The 19,416-nt window shown below is 41.6% G+C and overlaps 1 protein-coding gene across 1 annotated transcript in view; it reads right to left on the bottom strand.

Moving 5' to 3' along the window:
- Hecw1 (HECT, C2 and WW domain containing E3 ubiquitin protein ligase 1) overlaps window positions 1-19,416 on the bottom strand; it is a 163,979-nt gene that overhangs the window by 94,274 nt on the left and 50,289 nt on the right. The window contains exons 4-5 of the mRNA XM_013033006.1: window positions 6,673-6,748; window positions 4,622-4,791 (exon numbers count right to left, since the gene is read on the bottom strand). Of these exons, the coding sequence (XP_012888460.1) occupies window positions 4,622-4,791; window positions 6,673-6,748 (246 nt within the window). The remainder of the gene's footprint in view (window positions 1-4,621; window positions 4,792-6,672; window positions 6,749-19,416) is intronic.

Below are 19,416 nucleotides of genomic sequence, written 5' to 3'. Positions count from 1 at the left end.
CAAGTCGTTTAAGGATACAGGTGGACCTGTTGCAACAATGAGAAGTACAAGTTGTCATGTCGAAAATGAACTTTACAACTTTGGTGGTGGAGGGAGCAGTGGGGGGCGGGGGAGGCTGGGAAGGGATGTGAAGGGTAAACAAAGGAGGAGGCTACAATGCTTGATAAGAAATGTACTCATTATCTTGCCCATGTAATTGTAACCCCTCTGTACAGTGTGTTCACAATAAAAAAGTTTTTATTAATTAAAAAAAGTTTCTAGTACCTCTGAATACATAACTGACTAATCAGTAGAGAAAAGGATAGAAGACCCCAAGACCCCAAGACTTCAGCCCCACCACTACTTCATATTTCTTCTTGATCCTCCCATGCATGTGTGTGTGTGTGTGTGTGTGTGTGTGTGTGTGGTTGTGTGTGTGAGAGAGAGTTCTTTTCTATCCCTTCAATAAACTTTGCATTGTATGAGCCACTTGTTGCCCAGTGTAGGCAATGCATATTCTTCCAGAATTGTTTTTGAAGCCACTGACAAATAAAACTGGTCCACAGCAAGCACACAATCTGGTTCAAACTCTAGTTTTGTTAGTGATCAGCTGTGTGACCTTGGCAAAATTACTTCTCTGTGCTTTTGTTTCCTCATTTTTAAACAAAGATAGTAATAGTACATACCTCGCAGGGTTTTAGATGATTGATTATGGGAAGTATTTAGAATACTACTTAGCATAGCTTACTAGGTTCCAGGGAACTTAGTAAGAAGAGGGAAGGGTGGGAGATGCATTTCAGACAGATTTAAGCAAAGACAAGATATGTGCAAAGAGATGGCTGTATTTAATCACAGGAATCAGACAGGACCAAAACTGCTGAAGTGGTCTTGGCACCAGATCTGAAGTAAGTTTCAGTGAGTAGAGAAGCTGAAGGCAGGGCACTGCAGAAGGCTCACGCAACACCTTTCTTGCTGATGCGTCTCCAACCAGAGTCAGAGCGTGAAACTCAGGTTTTGCTTCTAGTGATGTCAGGTTTGGCTGCTGGTGACAGGGTGTCTGCTGGGAAGGGGTTTTCTTCTCATGTATAACCTTGCAAGGAGAAGGCTTCTTGGGCCCTTCACTTGCTTCCTGTCTGCAATTCGGGTCTGTAGCTTTCAAGTAGAGGATGAGGCCATCTGTTAAGGAGGAGGGGGCCCTGCTGGCTTGCTCATCAGCACACTGTTTGGGTCATCTTTCTCTGTACTACTTGTTTGTGATACCTGTTAGAAATGGCCAGGCCTATTCTGCTTACAGCTTCCCCTAGGCACAATCATGAGCAATACTTGGTCTTAGGCCCTGAGGGTGCTACAGAGAGTTGCTCTGATACCAGACCTTCATGCACTGAAAGCTGTGATACAATTTAGGGACTGAAACTATAGTTTCAAAGCCACATAAACCTAAGTCCAAACCCTACTTCTGCCAGCTTCCAACTGTTTAACCTAAGAAACCTCAATCTGTCCCCTTATTAGGGACACGTGTGATGAGATGAACAGAAATAAGTATTTTAGCTGGTGCCAGTGGTTCATGCCTGTCTTCCTGGCTACTTGGGAGATTGAGAATGAGAGAATTGCAGTTTGAGGCCAGGCTAAGCAGAAAAGTTTGCAAGATCCCCTTCTCAACCCATAGCTGGGCATAGTGGTGCATGCCTGTCATCCTAAGCTGTTTGGAAGACTGAAGCTGGGAGGATGGAGGTTCTAGGCTAGCCCTGGCAGGAAGTGAGACTTTGTATAAAAATAACCAGCAAGGGGGCTGGGAAGGTGACTCAGTGGTAGAGCGCTTGCCTTGCATGCATGAGGCCCTGGGTTCGATTCCTCAGCACCACATAAACAACAACAACAAAAAAGCCGGAAGTGACACTGTGGCTCAAGTGGTAGAGTGCTAGCCTTGAGCTGAAGAGCTGAGGGATAGCGCCCAGACCCAGAGTTAGGCCCCATGACCGGACCCCCCCCCAAAAAAAAATAACCAGCAAGCTGGACACTGGTGGCTCACGCCTGTAATCCTAGCTACTCAGGAGGCTGAGATCTGAGGAACGCAGTTCAAAGCCAGCCCGGGCAGGAAAGTCAGTGAGACTCTTATCTCCAACCAACCACTAGAAAACCGGAAGTGGTGCTGTGGCTCAAGTGATAGAGTGCTCGCCTTGAGCTGAAGAGCACAGGGACAGCACCCATGTCTAGAGTTCAAGCCCCACAACTGACAAAATAATAATAATAATAACCAGCAAAAAAAATCAGGGTTAGAGACATGGCTCATGCCTAGCAAATGGGAAGCCCCAAGTTTAAACCTCAGTAGGGCCAAAAGAATCTTTTCTGTTTTGTGCTATGTGGCAGTGTGTGCCCACAGGCATGGAGGCCATTATGAACTGAGATTAAGTTGTCAAATGCTTTGGTTGTGGTGGTAGTCCTGGGATAGAACCCAGGCTACCAGCAGGCCAAGCAAGTACTCTGCCACTGAGCTATATCCACAGCCCAAAGATAAGTCTTATTTTAGAACAATAATTCAAGTATGGCATGAACAAGGCAGAGGACAGAAGTTAAGGGAGCATTTGTCAGTAGGCCATTAGAACAAAAAGAATTTTTTCTCTTTTGGATGCTGGTCCTGGGGCTTGAATTCAGGGCCTGGATGCTGTCCCTGAGTTTTTTTTTTTTCTCTCAAGGCTAGTGCTCTAACAGCTCCACTTCCATCTTTTTGCTGGAGTTTCACAGACTTTCCTGCCCACCTTGGCTTCAAACCACAATCCTCAGATTTCAGTCTCCTGAATAGCCAGTACTACAGGAGTATGCGCCACCAGCACCCGGCCAGAAAAATCCAACTTAAGCAAAGATTCAGACATAATTTCAGAATGTCAAGTGGCTTATAGTTGACATTTTAAGAAAAAATTATGTTGATAATATAGATTTACAAATGTTTTCTGGGACTTATAACACCCTTAGGACTAAATGTCTGAAAAGAAATGGCTTCTCCTCCCCCCCCCGGCCCCCCCCACCCCCCGCCTCCAGATGTTGTTAATTCCTGAAGCTTCTTATTCTCAGGTTTAAGGAGCTCAGAAATAATGGTGAAAACAGTTAGGACAGAAGGACACATGGCGGAAGCTCCATGATTCCATGCTAGTGACACAGCTGTGGTTGAAAGCTGAACTCTGCTTCCCCTAGGTCCTTGTCAAAGCTCCCAAGGGATTTCTTCTGTAAAGCTCAGAATGGGGAGAAGAGAGGAGTAATTAACCTTAGAGAGAAAGTGATGTAATTTGAAAGAGACAATGAAACAGGTGTCTGCTTCCAAATATCCAATTACACATTTTTTTTTTACTAATTTGGCTTTTTAAAAAATTATCTTAAAGTTGTTGTGCCAGAGTTGTAATTTAACAAAGCAGTCTATGATATCTTGACCCATGTCACCCCTTTCAATGTTCCCACCCATCCCTTCCCTCCCTACTCCTCTCCTCACTGTTCTTCACTTTGTTGGAGATACATTGTATTCTTTTCTAAGGTGTTAGAACATTTCACATCAGAGATGATGACTTTCCAATACAAGCCTGCACCTTCAGTGGAACTATATATATCTTTGGCCATAATAAGCACATGAGAATTATCCCAGGCTCTTGATCAAGGATTTACTATACCTCAAATTTACAAATCCCCAGCTGGGATTTGGATCTAGGTCTGTGAGGTTGCATTATATTGCCCTGAACTTCCTGCCCTCCATCCATGGTTTGTAGGTTGGATTCTCAAGCTCCAGCCTGCCTGCTTGGCAGCCAAATGAGCTGTATGAACTTTCTAAACCCTCTAGGATAGAACTCATCACTATGGGGTGGAGCCTGACTGGGGTCTTTGTTGAAAAGCCCAAGGAGACACATTTAGAAACATAGAGAATCCTCTGTTACATATAACAAATGATTTTATATATAGTGCCAGTCCTGGGGCTTGAACTCAGGACCTGGGCACTGTCCCTGAGTTTTTTGTGCTCAAGGCGAGGGTTTACCACTTGAGCTACAGTTCTACTTCTAACCTCCTTTGGTGGTTAATTGGAGATAAGAGTCTCGTGGACTTTCCTGGCTTCAAACTGTGATCCTCAGATCTCAACCTCCTAAGTAGCTAGGATTACAGATTTGAGCCACCAGTGCCCAGCTCCCTGACTATTTACATCAAGCACTAGGCAATTCAATCACGAATATTCTAGAGTTTATTAATTCACCTGACCTAGGAAGATGAGAATGTTAGGATCTCTGGGCCTGGTCCAGAGAGCCACATATATAATTGGGCATTCTTGTTTGAGGATCGCATACTTGGAAAGATCTGAGAAGCTGGAGAATGCTCAGAGCAAATGCTCCTCTTCCTGTCTACAGGTTCAGATTCAAATTAAAAAAGAGGCTACGAAGAGTAGCTGTGATGAAATGTTTTGTAATGTCCTGAGGGATTTTTTTTAGATCACTCAAGAGCTTTAACCTATAGAGAACATGGCTCCCATCTTAAACCAAAGGTCTTAGAGTCATAGGCTCAGTAGCAAAGTTGGGGACTTCATGAAAGGACAAAGAAACACATGGGCTGGTTGATGGACAATCAGTTTCCTCTGCAGCTTAGATTTCCTTTAAGGGCTCCCAGCACATACCTCCGCCTGCCAAATGGGGTTCACAGTGTTGCCTATAATCTTGGATCTTCTCTCTTGCCCATGGTGAGGGAGGGCAGGGAAGATGCTGTGCTTCCCAGGCTGAATGGAAATCTTCAGGTAAGGATCTGGGTTGAAAAACATCCCTTTCTTCAACCCCATGGCCTGGAAATCTAGAAAAATAACAGATTACCTAAATATGCTTCAGAGGTACCACACTGGACATTCTTCAAGGAGAAAAGTCCATCTAAAACATGGGACAATCTTTTTTTACTTTAGACTGTTTTCCGCCTTGTTGCACACATGGGCCAAAGGATCGACAGAACTCACTGGTGTGTATTCAATTGTGTTGTGGTGAGAAATCCTTGAAATGAAACAAGAGGCATCATGGTTACTCTACTTCTCATGAGAAGGCCACCATCCATGGCTGGGCTGGATTCTTCATGCTCCCCACACAGTGTAAGATAAAAGGGTTGAGGTGGGAAGTTGAGGGCCATTCCAAGAATGATGGGGGACACTACGGGGACAAATATGACTTGAGAAAGTTGATTGGCCCATGGTGTCAGTTTTTCTGCAAGAACTGTAATTGAACACACACAGCAATGTAGATTTTACTAAGTAAGGAGGAAAATTAGGATAAACAAAGAGAAAGGGTTAAAAGAGCAAAGCTCATCAGTCAGGAGGAAAGAAAACAGAAAACTGGCCTTAGTGGAGCTGGACACCTTTCCCTGAGAAGAGTCTGGACATATCCATGTTGTCAGTTTGGGCAAGATGTTCTGCTCTATTTCATTTAATAGAAGATATCTGATGATACACAATTTCATATTGTACAAAGAAAGAAGGGGATGCAGTGGGTAAGGGGGAGGAAAGTGTACACTACTGTGATAATTGGACAAATTGAAATCACTTTTAGTTAGTTGAAATGTGTTTATGATGTCAAGGAATAAAATTTAAAATTGCTTTGCTATTGGACTATGGGCCAAACCAAATGATTCACATTTTATAGACGTGAAACAAACTCAAGCAGAGATAACTCAATCAGTGATGGCATAAGTTGGGTAGCATTCACAGAAGTCATTGTTGATACATAAAAAGGTACTGATATTTCCATAGGGCATTTACTGCAGAGTTATTTTGAGTTGGCCAAAGGTTATCTCCATAAGGGAAGTATTCCTCTCTTGTCTCTTACTATATTGTTGTGAAAGGAAAAAGTATCCTCTTCCCCTCTTTTTCCAACATAGACAGGCACACGTGGATGTGGTCACTGTATCTGAAACCCTACATTTGCTCTACTTCAACTTGAAAAGCCCAGGGGACTGTCTGTCATTCAAGGATGCTCATGTACCTGTGGTGCAGAGGTCTGTGCCCTCTGATCACTGTCATTAGTGTCCTTCCTGCCTTTGTGGGTTTGACCAACTAAGATTATTGTCTTCAAACTGTACTCAACAGGTCAGCTTGGCCTTCAAAACATCATGGCCCCTTGAAGAGCATTTTGATGGAATGAAGTATGTGAAGCCCTGAGTTTTGTGTATCATTTTGGTGCTTTTTTTTTTGTTTGGACCAAGACTGGAACTTGAACTTGGTACCTGACACTTTTTTCATTGCTTAGTGCTCTACCAGCTGAGCTACACCTCCAACCCCTAGTGCTTCTTTTATACCTTTAACTCAGACTGAATCTCAAAGTAACAGAAGAGCTCCAAAAGTAATACAGACTTACTGCAATCCCTTTGCCTATTTTGTTACTGTGTTACAGAACCATGATACCTTTACTTTTCCCAAATTTGAAGCTGAAAGGCAGTTTGCCTAAGTAGTTAGAAAGAGCCTCTAATATTAAAAGTACTACATATGAAGTACTATAATACAAAAAGTACTAAGAAATTATCTTACTGTAAACTACTAACATTACTACTATTAACTAACATTAACAGTACTATTACTATTAACTACTATTACTGTTTACTATTAACTAGTAGGTTAGAGTGAAGTTGAAGCAGATGTTTCCTCTTGATTGCCATTCTTGTTTTCTGTGTCAGGCCTCTAGGTGAGTAACATACCTGAGAGAGTAAAGCTGATCAGCCTCCGACTTCCCTGCCCTTGGACGGTCTCATCAGAACCAATGCTTTTAAAAATCTGTATGAAGAAAGAAAAGGAGAGACAAGCAAAACAGGCATTGAAACAGATCTTCACACTCCAACTCTTAACACCAACACGCTCAGCCACAGTTATCTGCCTAGCTACAAGCAAACACTATAACAGTGTTAAGATTTCATTGGGTACTTATTGATGAAAACAGGCTTCCAGCAACCCAGTGTCTTTCCCACCAATCTGCTAGGGGGCGGGGCATGTACCTTTCAGGAAAATGGAAATCAACAGACATAATTACAGAGATATTATAGGCTCTTTCTAACTACTTAGGCAAACAATACCTTTTCAGATTCAAATTTGCAAAAAGTATTTATTAAGGCAGGGCCTAAGGCAGAATAATGGTCAATAGATATTTACTGCAGTAATTATGTTGTGTTTCTATTTAGTAAAGTACAGTGCTAAACAGCTATATCTCCACTTATTATTACTTAGGGATTTCCAGCAAACTCTGTTCATTAGGGAAGATTGTGAACATGGCATTAAGAAGCTACCCTGATGTCTTTCTTTTTTAATTAACTGCCTTCCTGGGAAATTTCAGAATACAATTATTACATGGGCTGGGTATAGTCTATTAGCTATTTAAAACCAAGTTACAGAGATAGCTTATTTCTTATCATTGTTCAATATATGTGAATTGATTATTCAAAACAGCTAGAGTCCTTGATTATAGTCTCTTCTAGGAAGATTTTACTTAGAAATAATTTTGTGTATTTACTCCTAGAAAGAAAATAATTCTTGCTACTTACATTTGGATTATGTTGTATGTTTGCAGAAAATAAAAATCCAAGTATGAAGAAAATCTAGTCTTTAGTACTGAAGAAAGGAAAAAGGAAAAATCCAATAATCTCTCATTCAAAGCCCCTTTGTTTATAGATCATGTTAGTTATTCCTTCTCAGGACTTGAAGTTCCTGTCAATCTCTTAGGATCAGTGAAAGGACTATTTCTCACAGCTTCAGAACAAGAGGAATATAAAGAGACTATTAGACCCATTGTCCCATTGAAGCAGGTATCCCTGGGGAGCCCTTGAGCTTGGTTATAGCATGTGAGCAGATCTTGGTGGCTTCAAGTTTATGGGACACCTCAGGAAAGCCAGGGCTGCTCAACAGAAGGAACCAACAGGGTGACATATGGAATGGAACTTGTCTACAAGCGAGTTAAGAGCTTGTCAAACTTACACAAAACTCTGTCTCTTAGGAGTCTTATATTAGTTTTTGTAGAGCTGTAGCCAAATAGCTGACAGAAACCACTTTATAAAGAAAGAAGAATTTGTTTTGACTCATGACTTTGGTGGCTCAGTTTATGGTTACTTGGCCCCTCACCTGGGCAGAAAATCACAGGAGCGGGAGCAGGACATGGTAGAATGCTATTTCATGATACACAGGGAACAGAGAAAAGGGAATATAAGAAGAAACCAGGGCAAGAGATAGCCCCAAGCACCACCTCCCTCCTCAGTGACCTACTTCCTAGGACATCCTACCTTCTACTTTTTTGCCACCTCTTAATAAGGTCACCATGAATTAGGAATCCATCAAGGAATTAATCTATTGATTAATCCACACTGATCCAATCACTTCCAAAAAGCCCATGCACTATAAAGGACATTTCACATCAAGTCATAACACATTTCATTTGATTATAAGACCCAGAGTAAGACATGGCCAGGACTGGTGAGTTACAATGATGGATCCCAGAGCATTAACTTCCTTTACCTTGGAAAGCCCATTCCTTCCTAATCTATTTGTTGTTCCCATCCATTGGTTAGACGGATTTTGGGGGGGGGGTTGGGGCTTGAACTCTGGGCTTGGGCACTGTCCCTGAGCTCTTCAGCTCAAGGCTAACACTCTACTACTTGAGCCATACCACCACTTCTGGTTTTCTGTGGTCTACTGGAGATAAGAGTTTCACAGATTTTCCTGCCCAGGCTGGCTTTGAACCATGATTCTCAGATCTCAGCCTCCTGAGTAGCTAGAATTACAGCCATGAGCCAATGGTGCTGGGCTGACAGATGATTTTTTAAAAAAACATCTGAACATAGATCCTCGGGCTGGTTCACTTTCTCTTTTTTTTCCCCCCATCAGTCATGGGGCTTGAACTCTGGGCCTGGGCACTGTTCTTCAGCTCTTCAGCTCAAGGCTAGCACTCTACCACTTGAGCCACAGCACCACTTCTGGTTTTTCTAGTGGTTTACTGGAGATAAGAGTCTCATGGACTTTCCAACCTGGGCTGTCTTTGAACCGCGATCTCAGATCTCAGCCTCCTGAGTAGCTAGGGTTACAAGCATGAGCCACCAGTGCCCACCAGTTGCTAGACCTTAAGAGTATAATCAAGACTTAAAAATTCCTTCACATTATGGAATTTTCTTCTTTTTCATATTTCTGTCTGGAAAACAGAAATTTGTGTCAAGAAAACTTGGCCAGGCAGATCACATTCTCCTTATGGTTAGTAACAATTAACTGTTAAAGTTGTTGGTTCCTAATTCTAGTTTTAAAACACCCACACCTAAGCGTGTTCCTTTCTTAGAATATGTTACTTGATGGAAAATGAAAACTATAATTATAATAGAGTTATAAGTCTGGAAAATGATATGGTTAAACTGATTTTCTCAGGCTGGTTAAAATGAGCTTAAACTTGTAATGCTATGAAAGAACAGTATATTTATTCCTTCATTAAAAAATTATCCACTTAATTATACTTAAATAAGCCTTGGCTGGCTATTCACAGTCTTTTCAAGGAAGAGATTTGTTGTTTATTTTTAAACAACATCAAAAGGGAAGATAGAGAACAGGAGTAAGAGGTTCTTGTGTGCTATTGTTCCTTTGGGTGATGACAGATAGTGACAATGTAGTATGTTGGAGGAATCGACTCAGGTGACCCCATCTGAGGTCTTGTGTGCTGTGAGGTGGCATATTCCAGCATGCATTCCCTCTGGGGGAGGAGGGAGGATGCCCCTTCTTCCAAGGCAGGGTCCTTGTGGGGCTGCCAGACTCAGGTGAAGGTTTATAGAAAGTACCATTCATGTTCCTCCAAGTTAACCCTGTAGAACAATGCCTGGAGACTCCCTTTGTGTACTCAATTGTGCCTTGCTTACTATTTACAACCGTTGTTGGGACTGCTCCACATTTGTTGGCAAGGAATAGCTATTCCTGCTTACTGACTTAAAGTTAAACTCTCCTTATCTGTGCTCCTCTAAAACTGTTTAAGACTAACTCTCTGCCCCCTGACTGAGGATTTACTTCTCATGCCTGTATGCTGTATGTAAGCATGTGATGTTCCATTAAACTTTGTCCATACTTGCATGGTGTGGTCCTCTTTCTGCCTACCAGACACTGCATTCCCGGGTCTCACTGTGTGAACAGCAACAGTATTGTACATTTCAAAAGGCCGGAAAAAAGAGGTTTTTTTAAAATGTATTCACCATAAATGATAAATGATGATAAATGTCTGAGGATACACTTACCTTGATTTAAGCAGTATGCAATGATACATTGAAACATCACACGACATCCCATTAATGTGTACAGATTTTATGTATCAGCTAAAATAAACTTAAATTAAGAGAACAGGTCTATAGACAGGAAAAAAAGACTATATTTTTCAACAGTTACTAAGCTCACAGGGAAAATACACTACTTAAAACACAAAATTCTACCTAGGTGTTTGTCTTTTTGCTAACCTTATTTACAAAGTTTCCTAAGCAGTAGTCTGCTACTATGAAAACAGAGGCAACAGTGGCTGCCAAAAACATTTTCCTGCAAGTGAAAATGGTTGCTCAGTCTCAAGAAGGTTTGACATCCTGATTTCTTATTCAAGAGACACAGTTGAGGTTGAGAAATCTTCAGCAAGCAGACAAATTGTCTACGGTTAGTTGATGTGACACAAAGACTCAACTGAAATAGTTTCACCCTAGGAGAATCTGAGGCCAAAGTCACCTCAGGGAGATGGCTTGTCTCCTCAGGTCAGACCTGTTTCCTTTGCTGGGTGGCTTGTCCCATATCAACCATTTTTATTCTAACCACTGTGCACTGGGTTGAGCTGCCCCATCTGTCTCCAATGAAACATTGTGCTCATAATGTTTCCACCACACACAAAAAAAAACCTATGGCTTATCAGATTCTAAACTGGTGGCTGATGGGAATGGGTAGAGGATTTGGTAGGCTATTGCGAGGATTTGGGAAGGGAATTAAGAGTTGTGGGATCAACTCACATGTTTTCTCTCTTATTCCTGTTCCTTGGTTCTCTTCTACACTATTGAAATTCTACCTTTCCTTTACAGAGTATCCCTGCATGAAAGATGAGGCTGTTTCTAAAAATACTCCACGGTGTCTAGTCACGCAGTCCCACAGGCATGTTGGCCTACTTCCTCCACTTGCAGCTTTCCCAGGCTTATTTAGGTAGGGGCTCTCATTCCTAGAGGCTGCCCTGCACACCCAGAAGTAATGGTGTCTGTTTTGGGGGCAGTGACACTATTCAAAGTTTTGGATAGAACATTTTATTTTTCAAAACAAAGAAATATAGTGCTGAAGGCAAATGTGCATGCACATATAGGCAACAAAGGAGATTTCAAAGATCTATCTGAGCTGCTTCCCTGAAAGGCCCAGTCCTCCACTTTCTTCCTTCAGGTAAATAAAAACTATAGAGAGTACAAGGCCTTTCTCAGCACTGTGGCCATATTCCACACATTTTGATACAGTAACTCAGTTTCTACACCTGTAAAGATCCCCAAGTAATCTCAGAAATGTCTACTTTCCCCTAAAAGTTGACTTAAAAAAATTCAATTAGTAGCCTGGAGCCAGTGGCTCACGCCTGTACTCCTAGCTACTCAGGAGGCTGAGATCTGAGGATCATGGTTCAAAGCCAGCCTGGGCAGGAAAGTCTGCGAGACTCTTATCTCCAATAAACTGCTAGAAATCTGGAAGCGGTGCTGTGGCTCAAGCAGAAGAGCACTCGCCTTGAGCTGAAGAGCACAGGGACAGCACCCAAGCCCAGAGTTCAAGCCCTATGATCGACCAAAAAATGAAAAAATTCAATTAGTGATATCAGAAATTGAAATTCTTGACTTTGCTAAGGCTTGCTCTGTTTCACCTCATCCAGATAACTTGGACCTGCCAATCTATGACAGGTGTGAGACTCCATGATTGACAACAGAATTGAAAAATCAGATGCAAAGGAGCAGTAAGCTGTTCCATACCAACCACCCAAAGTAAAGGGTTATCTCAGAGATCAGCGATTTCCCTAAAGTTCAGTATCTTTTGTGTCCTAAAGTCTGTTAGCATGCCCTCCATCTTAGGTTCTCAGCCCCTCCCTCAAAACCAGTTAGGCCTAACTGCAGCTGGCCTTCAGCCCTGGCCATTCCTCCCACTGTACTTCCTGGAGCCATGTTTTACCCCTAGCTCCCAGCTGCATCGGGAATGCTGCCTAAGTGTAACTGTTATAATCAGAAAACCTGCCCCGGCTATGTGCCAGCTTTAGTGTTCAGCTGTACACACACAGAGGGCTTTCCTTACTTCCTGCCCTTAGCCCCTGACTAAAATGTGACCCTGAACAAAGGACAGGGGCCATTTTCCCCTCTCCTGTGGGGGAGGTTGCCTGCCTTGTCAGCTCTGCTGACAATAAAACTCTTTTTTTCCTGTATGTCATTGTGTGTTTGTGTGGTCTTCTAGGATGGTGGCTTTCAAAGTCTATTGGGTAATCCAATATACTATGAAGCCACCTTGAGAAACAAAATCAGATGGATAACTAGTTAAAGAAAACATGCTAATATTCTTTAGTGGAGAAAGAGAGATTCCTTGTACACCCCTCCTAGTTCTCATGTGGGCTCTTTGGATTTAGAAACTGAATTCATCCAAGAGCCAATCAATGAGAGAAAGCCATAGGAGGGAGTTTCATGGAAGTTGAAAGTTTTGCTAAATTTATATGTATATGAGAGCCTTCAAAAGAACGTGCAAGTCAAATAAATGATCAAAGCATGGTCCTTTTGTCATTGAAATTAGTGAAGGAAGGATAAACGAGATGCATCTCTGGACTTGAGTAGTGAATTCTAGGGATCTTACAGATTTTGGAGGATTAGAGAAGTCCATGGAAGTTAAGAGTTAATTCAGAAGTTGTTTATTCAAATGTCTTTAAAAGAATCAGAATGTTTAGCTCCGAACAGCAGGAGCTGAGAAACAGCTCATTAGAAGCACCAGGCCTTCCTAGTTTGTGATTATTTCATCTCTTCTAAGACATCTATTGCATTGTATTTTAGCACCTTTGAAATGAAGGTGCAGCTGATTACTGTTGTATGTATATACTTATAATTGCGAAGCTTTTTCGTAGATTCGTGTTACGAAGATCAACGATTGGTCCTAAAGTTTAAGGCACCTTAGAATTGAATTTGCAGTCTTTGTTCTGGCAGTTCATTGAGAAATCTGATGCTGAAGTAGAATTTACACAGCATACTAACCAACTAAAGTTCTTTATTCCCATTTGCAAGGAGATTAAAAATTCAAGACTGGAAGCTGAAATTTCTTGAGATGGGAGAGGATGTGTGAATGGGGGCAGGGAAAAGCTCAGATCTGCTGTGTGGTCTCCACCAACGCAACCAACAGGTCTAATGGTCAAGTTCTTTTCCTTTCCTCTCCATGTTTCAAATGGACAATGAAGCCTAATTTGCTGAGCTCTGAGAGCTGAAAGAACTAATGAGTATAAAACATGTAACACAAAGTCTGGAATGAAGTAAGTGCTCTAAACTAGGCCAAGTTGTTACCATCTATGCTGTTACCTAACCTCTGACTTTTACTGAGAAAAATTACACAAGCAGATTGTCTAATAGAGTTCTCACTTTATAGCTGAGGAACACAAAGCATAAAAGGCCAATCAGAGGAATTGCCTGGGGTCACAGAGCTGGCAGTGCCAGAGCCCAGAACACGGAGCCCTCACCTTGTCATGGAGGGGAAATGAATCTATTTGCTGGGGAATTTTTTCTGAAAGGGTCTCATTCAAGGTGGAAAGTATCTACAGGGAGTTCTGAGTGTATGTCTGATTATTTTAGGATCAGGGTGAACTTAGCCACTCATGGGAATCAAGGCATTTGAGCCAGGGCAGTGCTGTGCATTTGGGTTAATGTATACCTCTGGGAGGCATTTCTGTTTCTGAGGGTAGTTAGAAACTTTGGGATGAGTTGGAATGACTTGGCCATCTTTCTTCGTCTACCTTGAATCTCCAATTCCTGGGTCCCAGGGGGTGCTTTGAGATATTTTGGCATGTAGAATTATCTTGCTTCTGCAGTAAACATATAATACTTTCTCTTGTGATTAGGCTATGTTGTATGTATGCATTAACTCCAGGAAAGGAAGAGTATAAGGAGCAAGCTAACCAATCACATATAGGTGAGAGAAGGGAAAGAAGAAGTCAGAAATACAAAGTGAGAAGGGATGAGCATAGGACTGCTGGCTGGAGGGTGGAAGGGACCAAGGCAAGAAATGAGGGCTCCCTCTTGGAGCTGAGAGTGGCTCCAACTGAGCCAGCATGGAGACAGAAACCTCAGTTCTGCAACCACAGGAACAGAATTCTGCCCACAAGAAGGCACTCCAAGCAGGATTCTACTGAAATCTTCCTGAGGAGAACCTACCCTGCTCCACATGTTATTATATTGCACAATAATGAGCAGAGAATCTACCCATGTATGCTGGGTTTCTGACCTATTAGAGCTATAGGCAAACTTTGTAATCATTTGTAACATAATATTCATAAAACCTTTCATATTTTTTTCTTTAGCTTTTTTCTTTTCCTTGGAAGGCAAAATGTCCTCCTGGTGGTAGAACCAACCACAGTTGAATTTCTCTTAGTAGCTATGTCCACATTGCATCCCCTGGGGGTCTTGAAGTAGGTACTTGGCCTGGTTCCCTTTTAGTAAACACATAGAGCTCAGTTCCCCACGGAGGTCACAGTGCTATATGCCCTGCTAGGGGTACAGGGCATTTGGTGGATCCTGGAGCTCTACTTGTTACTGGATAAAAGTAATTCTATTTTATTCTGTAAGTGGCCTGACACACACACACACACACACACACACACAGACTTTCCTGTATTTCTAGACTTTGAGGACACTTTGTAGGGGGGACATTTTGGGAGCTCATGATTTTCCCATTTAAAGCACTTGGGAAAATGTTTTGATAGTAATATATATATATATATACATATATAATAAAATTGTCTAAAATATAACTGCCTCAAATAATTTTTTTGTTTCCCAAATTTTTGAAAATATACATCCAGATTAAGTTACACACACACACACACACACACACACACACACACACACACACACACAGAGCATACTCCTTTAGTCTCCTGGAAGATACTTTTATGTCTTTCATTCCTTTCACATTTGAAGTCACTTTATGAACTTATGCATTGACAGGCCATGCTTTTATTATGCTAAACCATGCTCTACTACACTCCAAAATCCAAAGGGAAGCATCACAAGTCTGCAAAAGTGTATGGATGGAGAGAACAGAACTTAGATGGGTGTACAGGGATGCTGTGAGAATCACAGAGGGAGTTTGTCTACTTGTCCTTTGTCCTGTGATCCTGGAAAGGAAGTGGACAATGGCCATATTTTGTTAAGGAACTGATTTTTTTTGCTGGTCCTGGGGCTTGAACTCAGACCCTGGGCATTGTCCCTGAACCTCTTTGTGTTCAAGGTTAGCACTTGAGCCAAAGCACCACTTCCAGCTTTTTCTGAGTAATTTGTTGGAGATAGAAGTATCACAAATTTTCCTGCCTGGGTTGGCTTTGAGCCACTATCCTCAGATCTCAGCCTTCTGAGTGGTTAGGTGTGAGTAATAGGTGTAAGCCACTGACACCCAGTTAAGGAACTGATTGTTAAGAGACAAGATAACTGATTATCTGAACCCAGTGAAGTCTGCGGAACATCCAGGGTTTGCCTTCGTGGCTGTAGAAATCTACAGGGAGATTCAGCTCAGCTGAAGCAGTTGGACTGGAAGGGTATTAGTCAAGGTTATCCAGAGAGACAAGAGTAGTAGGATCTATACAGACATATAAGAACATATTTATGATGAGGTAATTGGCTCATAAAAAATTCAGAACTGGCCTGAATAGTAGGAATGTGTTGTGCATCTGTTCAAAGGACAGGACTGGAGACTATTTTGCCATGATTGCATGTTTCAATTAATTTATTCATGTTTACTTTTATTATAGTGTAGGTTTAGAAATTTGAACTTCACCCTCTAGGTTAGAGAAAGCTATAGATGGTTTGATTTGGTTTTTATTGCTCTATAGTAATGGGTTAACTTCAATTACACATATTCATGGTAGACAATTGCAATGCTTTGGACAGCGAGTGTAATGGATAGAATGGATAGATTTGCACTTAAGGATTGCTCTAACGCAGAGGGAGGGTCACCCCAGCCCCCCCACCTCACAAATCCGATGTACACTCAAGAATGAGAATCCCAAACGTAGATGATGTAATAGAGGCAAGAAAGACTAATCTGGAGACAGGTGTGATCACTGAGGTGAGTGATGAGGCTCTGAAGATGCTGGAAAGGAGATCAGATGAGCAGAGAGAAGGTGAGGAGAGGAGAGGGGAGGGGAGGGAAGGAGAGGGGAGGAGAGAGACAAGGAGGGGACTGGAAGGGAGGGAAGAGGGGGAAGGGAGAAAAGGAGGGAAAGAGAGGGGAGAGAATGAGGGGAGGGGAGAGATGAGCCCAGTACTGTTAAGTGGTAAAATGAGTGATTTCATGACTGACTGAAAGTCTGTGAGACTCTTACCACCAAGAAACTACTCAAAAAAAGCTGGTGCTGTGGCTCAAGTGGTAGAGCACTAGTCTGGAACACAAAGAGGTTCAGGGACAGTGCCCAGGCCCCAGTGAAAAGTGAAAAATCCCTTGCAGGAGAGACTGGATCCCTTTCTTTGTATTCTCTTTGAATTTAGAATCTTGTTCTTACAAATTCAGAAATTCTTGACAAGTATTGACCTTCCAGATCTGTGTTTTGCATATTATTATTAAACCCACTTAAGGCTGTGAGAGGAACAATTTAGCTGTTTGTATCTAGGCATCTGAAAATGGAGGGGAAAAAATAGCTATCTTAGTTTCATGTTGGGAAGCCATTATTAAATTGATGTACTACAAAACCTTTGCGTAAATTAAAGCATCGGAAGTGTGTCAGCAATGGTTCCAACTGGGTCAACACTCTGATTAGAGAAATGGGTTACACTGTGCACAGAGCACAAGCCGTACACCCTCCACCCTCTCACTTAATAGCTCAGCAATTTGGAGGGGTAATCCAGAGTAGGCGAAAAGGTTTATCTATCTGAGTGTAACAGTAAAACCTTGATAATATTTACAGCTCATTCCTTATATGTTTCTGCAAATATGTCTAATAATGATGGTGTTTTCACATAGATCTTTTTCTCTTCTCCTCAAGTGACTTGCTTTAAAAATTTCTTAAGTTGTATCCCCATGTGAATATATAAAAAAATTGATTAACAAGCCTAGGTGCTGGGGCTCACACCTGTAATCCTGGCTATTCAGGAGGCTGAATCTGAGGATTGCACTTTGAAGCTAGCCAGGGCAAGAAAGTCCGTGAGACTCTTACCACCAAGAAACTACTCAGAAAAAGCTGGTGCTGTGGCTCAAGTGGTAGAGCACTAGTATGGAACACAAAGAGGTTCAGGGACAGTGCCCAGGCCCCAGGCTTGGCCAAAAAAAAAAAAAGAAGAAAGGACAAAAGAAGGAAGGAAGGAAGGAAGAAGGAAAGAAAGAAGGAAGGAAGGAAAGAAAGAGAAAGAAAGAATTAAAATAATCATTTAAAATTTTAGGCAGACATGCTCATTTTTTTCTTGCCAATGCAATGTTTTTTGTCTTGGGACAGGTTTTGAGGAGACTTTTATTTTGTGAGAAAATGGCAATAGACTACTAACATTGAAGAACTGGCTTCAGGTGTCCCCAAGACACACAACCTATATGTTTGCTTGCAGTAGCAGATGCATCCCTGTAGAGGGGTCAGAGGTGACCCTGCTACTGTCTCCAGACTGTTGGATCATGTGATGAATGAGTGAATAGGTACTTCCTTTTCTCTCACGTATGGCAGGAAAGTTTGTAATCTTTTACTACACATGAGTTTAAATCCAAGAATCTCAATCTTCCTCCTCCTACATTTCTAGGGACCATGAGAGGAACTCAGGCCCACTCTGGTTGTCTAGTTGTGATTTCCAAAGATAAGACTAAATACCAAGACATTTATATTCTAGAAGTAATCAGTAGTAGCTGTGATCAAATTAGTTTCTTAGAAATACTCACTAGATCCACAATTTAGTCTGTTTGAAATATCCTTTATCATCCATCCATTCATCTACCCATCCATCCATCCATCCATCCATCCATCCATCCATACACACACATGTACATACATACATGCTTGCATCCATCCACCCACCCACCAACTCATCCATTTATCAATACACCTAGCCATCTACCCATCCATCCATTCATTCACCTACCTCCCCCATCCATCCATCCCACACATCACTCTGGGCTAAGTGAATTTCTTTAATTAAACACTTCTATAAAGCTCCTGCTTTATTATTTTTGGAGCATTCAAACTTTCTGCATACCATCCATATATATTTGGATTATTATGCTGTCACTAAAACCGATATGCAGCTACAGAACTCGTAGAAATTAACTTTTACTCTAGGTTACTGTACGGTGAGAAAGTGCTGAGATTAGCACAGGCATTATTTTATCTTACCCACAGACAACCTGTGAGGTTGTTTCAACAGTTCTGTGAGTGGGATTCTTTTTGTTTTTACTCACTTATGTATAGCATGTAAATTGAGAAATTGAAGCTTTAGAAACTTAAATAACTTATACAAGGTTGCCAAACTATAAAGTACCTAATCTAGGAATTGAAGAACCCATGGTTATTGGGTAGAATGATTTTATAGGCACCTGACATGTTCAAGCTACTGCTTTTGCAGGTGCTAAAAAATATCCCACAACAAGACAGGGAGGTAATGTGTCTGGATGAGCACAGGAACCAAATATCAGCAAATTACATGAGCATCTTTGCATGAAAATAGAGGAAATGATATTTGAAGCAGTGACCTACAGGAAGGGAGGGAGTGAATCAGGTAAATATCTGGGAAAGAAAACTTATCTCATACTGGTGCTGATGTTGGGCAAAATGAACCCCAAGATAAGGACTCAAATGATTTTTCTTTCTTGCTATTGTTTCTAACATATTTATTAGATGATTTCTTTGTTGCTTTGTATGTCCCTCCCCCATGGGATAATCCCTGTTTTCACTGTATTTGATGTTGGTATAATTTGGGGAGGGGAAGGGAAAAAACAAATCGTTTAAATAGGGATACAGGTGGACCCATTGCAACAATGAGATGTATGAGACATTATGTCGAAAAATGAACTTTACAACTTTGGCTGGGGCAGGGGATTGGGGGGCAGATGGGAGGGCAGGGACGGTAAGAGGAAACCAAGGAGGAGGCAACAATGCTTGATAAGAAATGTACTCATTACCTTGCTCATGTAATTGTAACCCCTCTGTACGGTATTTTCACAATAAAAAAAACTTATTAATGAAAAGGCAAACTAAAAAGGCTTAGATATTTCTAGAAATGAAAGATCTA

The sequence above is a fragment of the Dipodomys ordii genome, unplaced genomic scaffold (genome assembly GCF_000151885.1).
Source record: "Dipodomys ordii isolate 6190 unplaced genomic scaffold, Dord_2.0 Scaffold161, whole genome shotgun sequence".
NCBI lineage: Eukaryota > Metazoa > Chordata > Mammalia > Rodentia > Heteromyidae > Dipodomys > Dipodomys ordii.
This window is presented reverse-complemented; position numbering and strand designations above follow the sequence as displayed.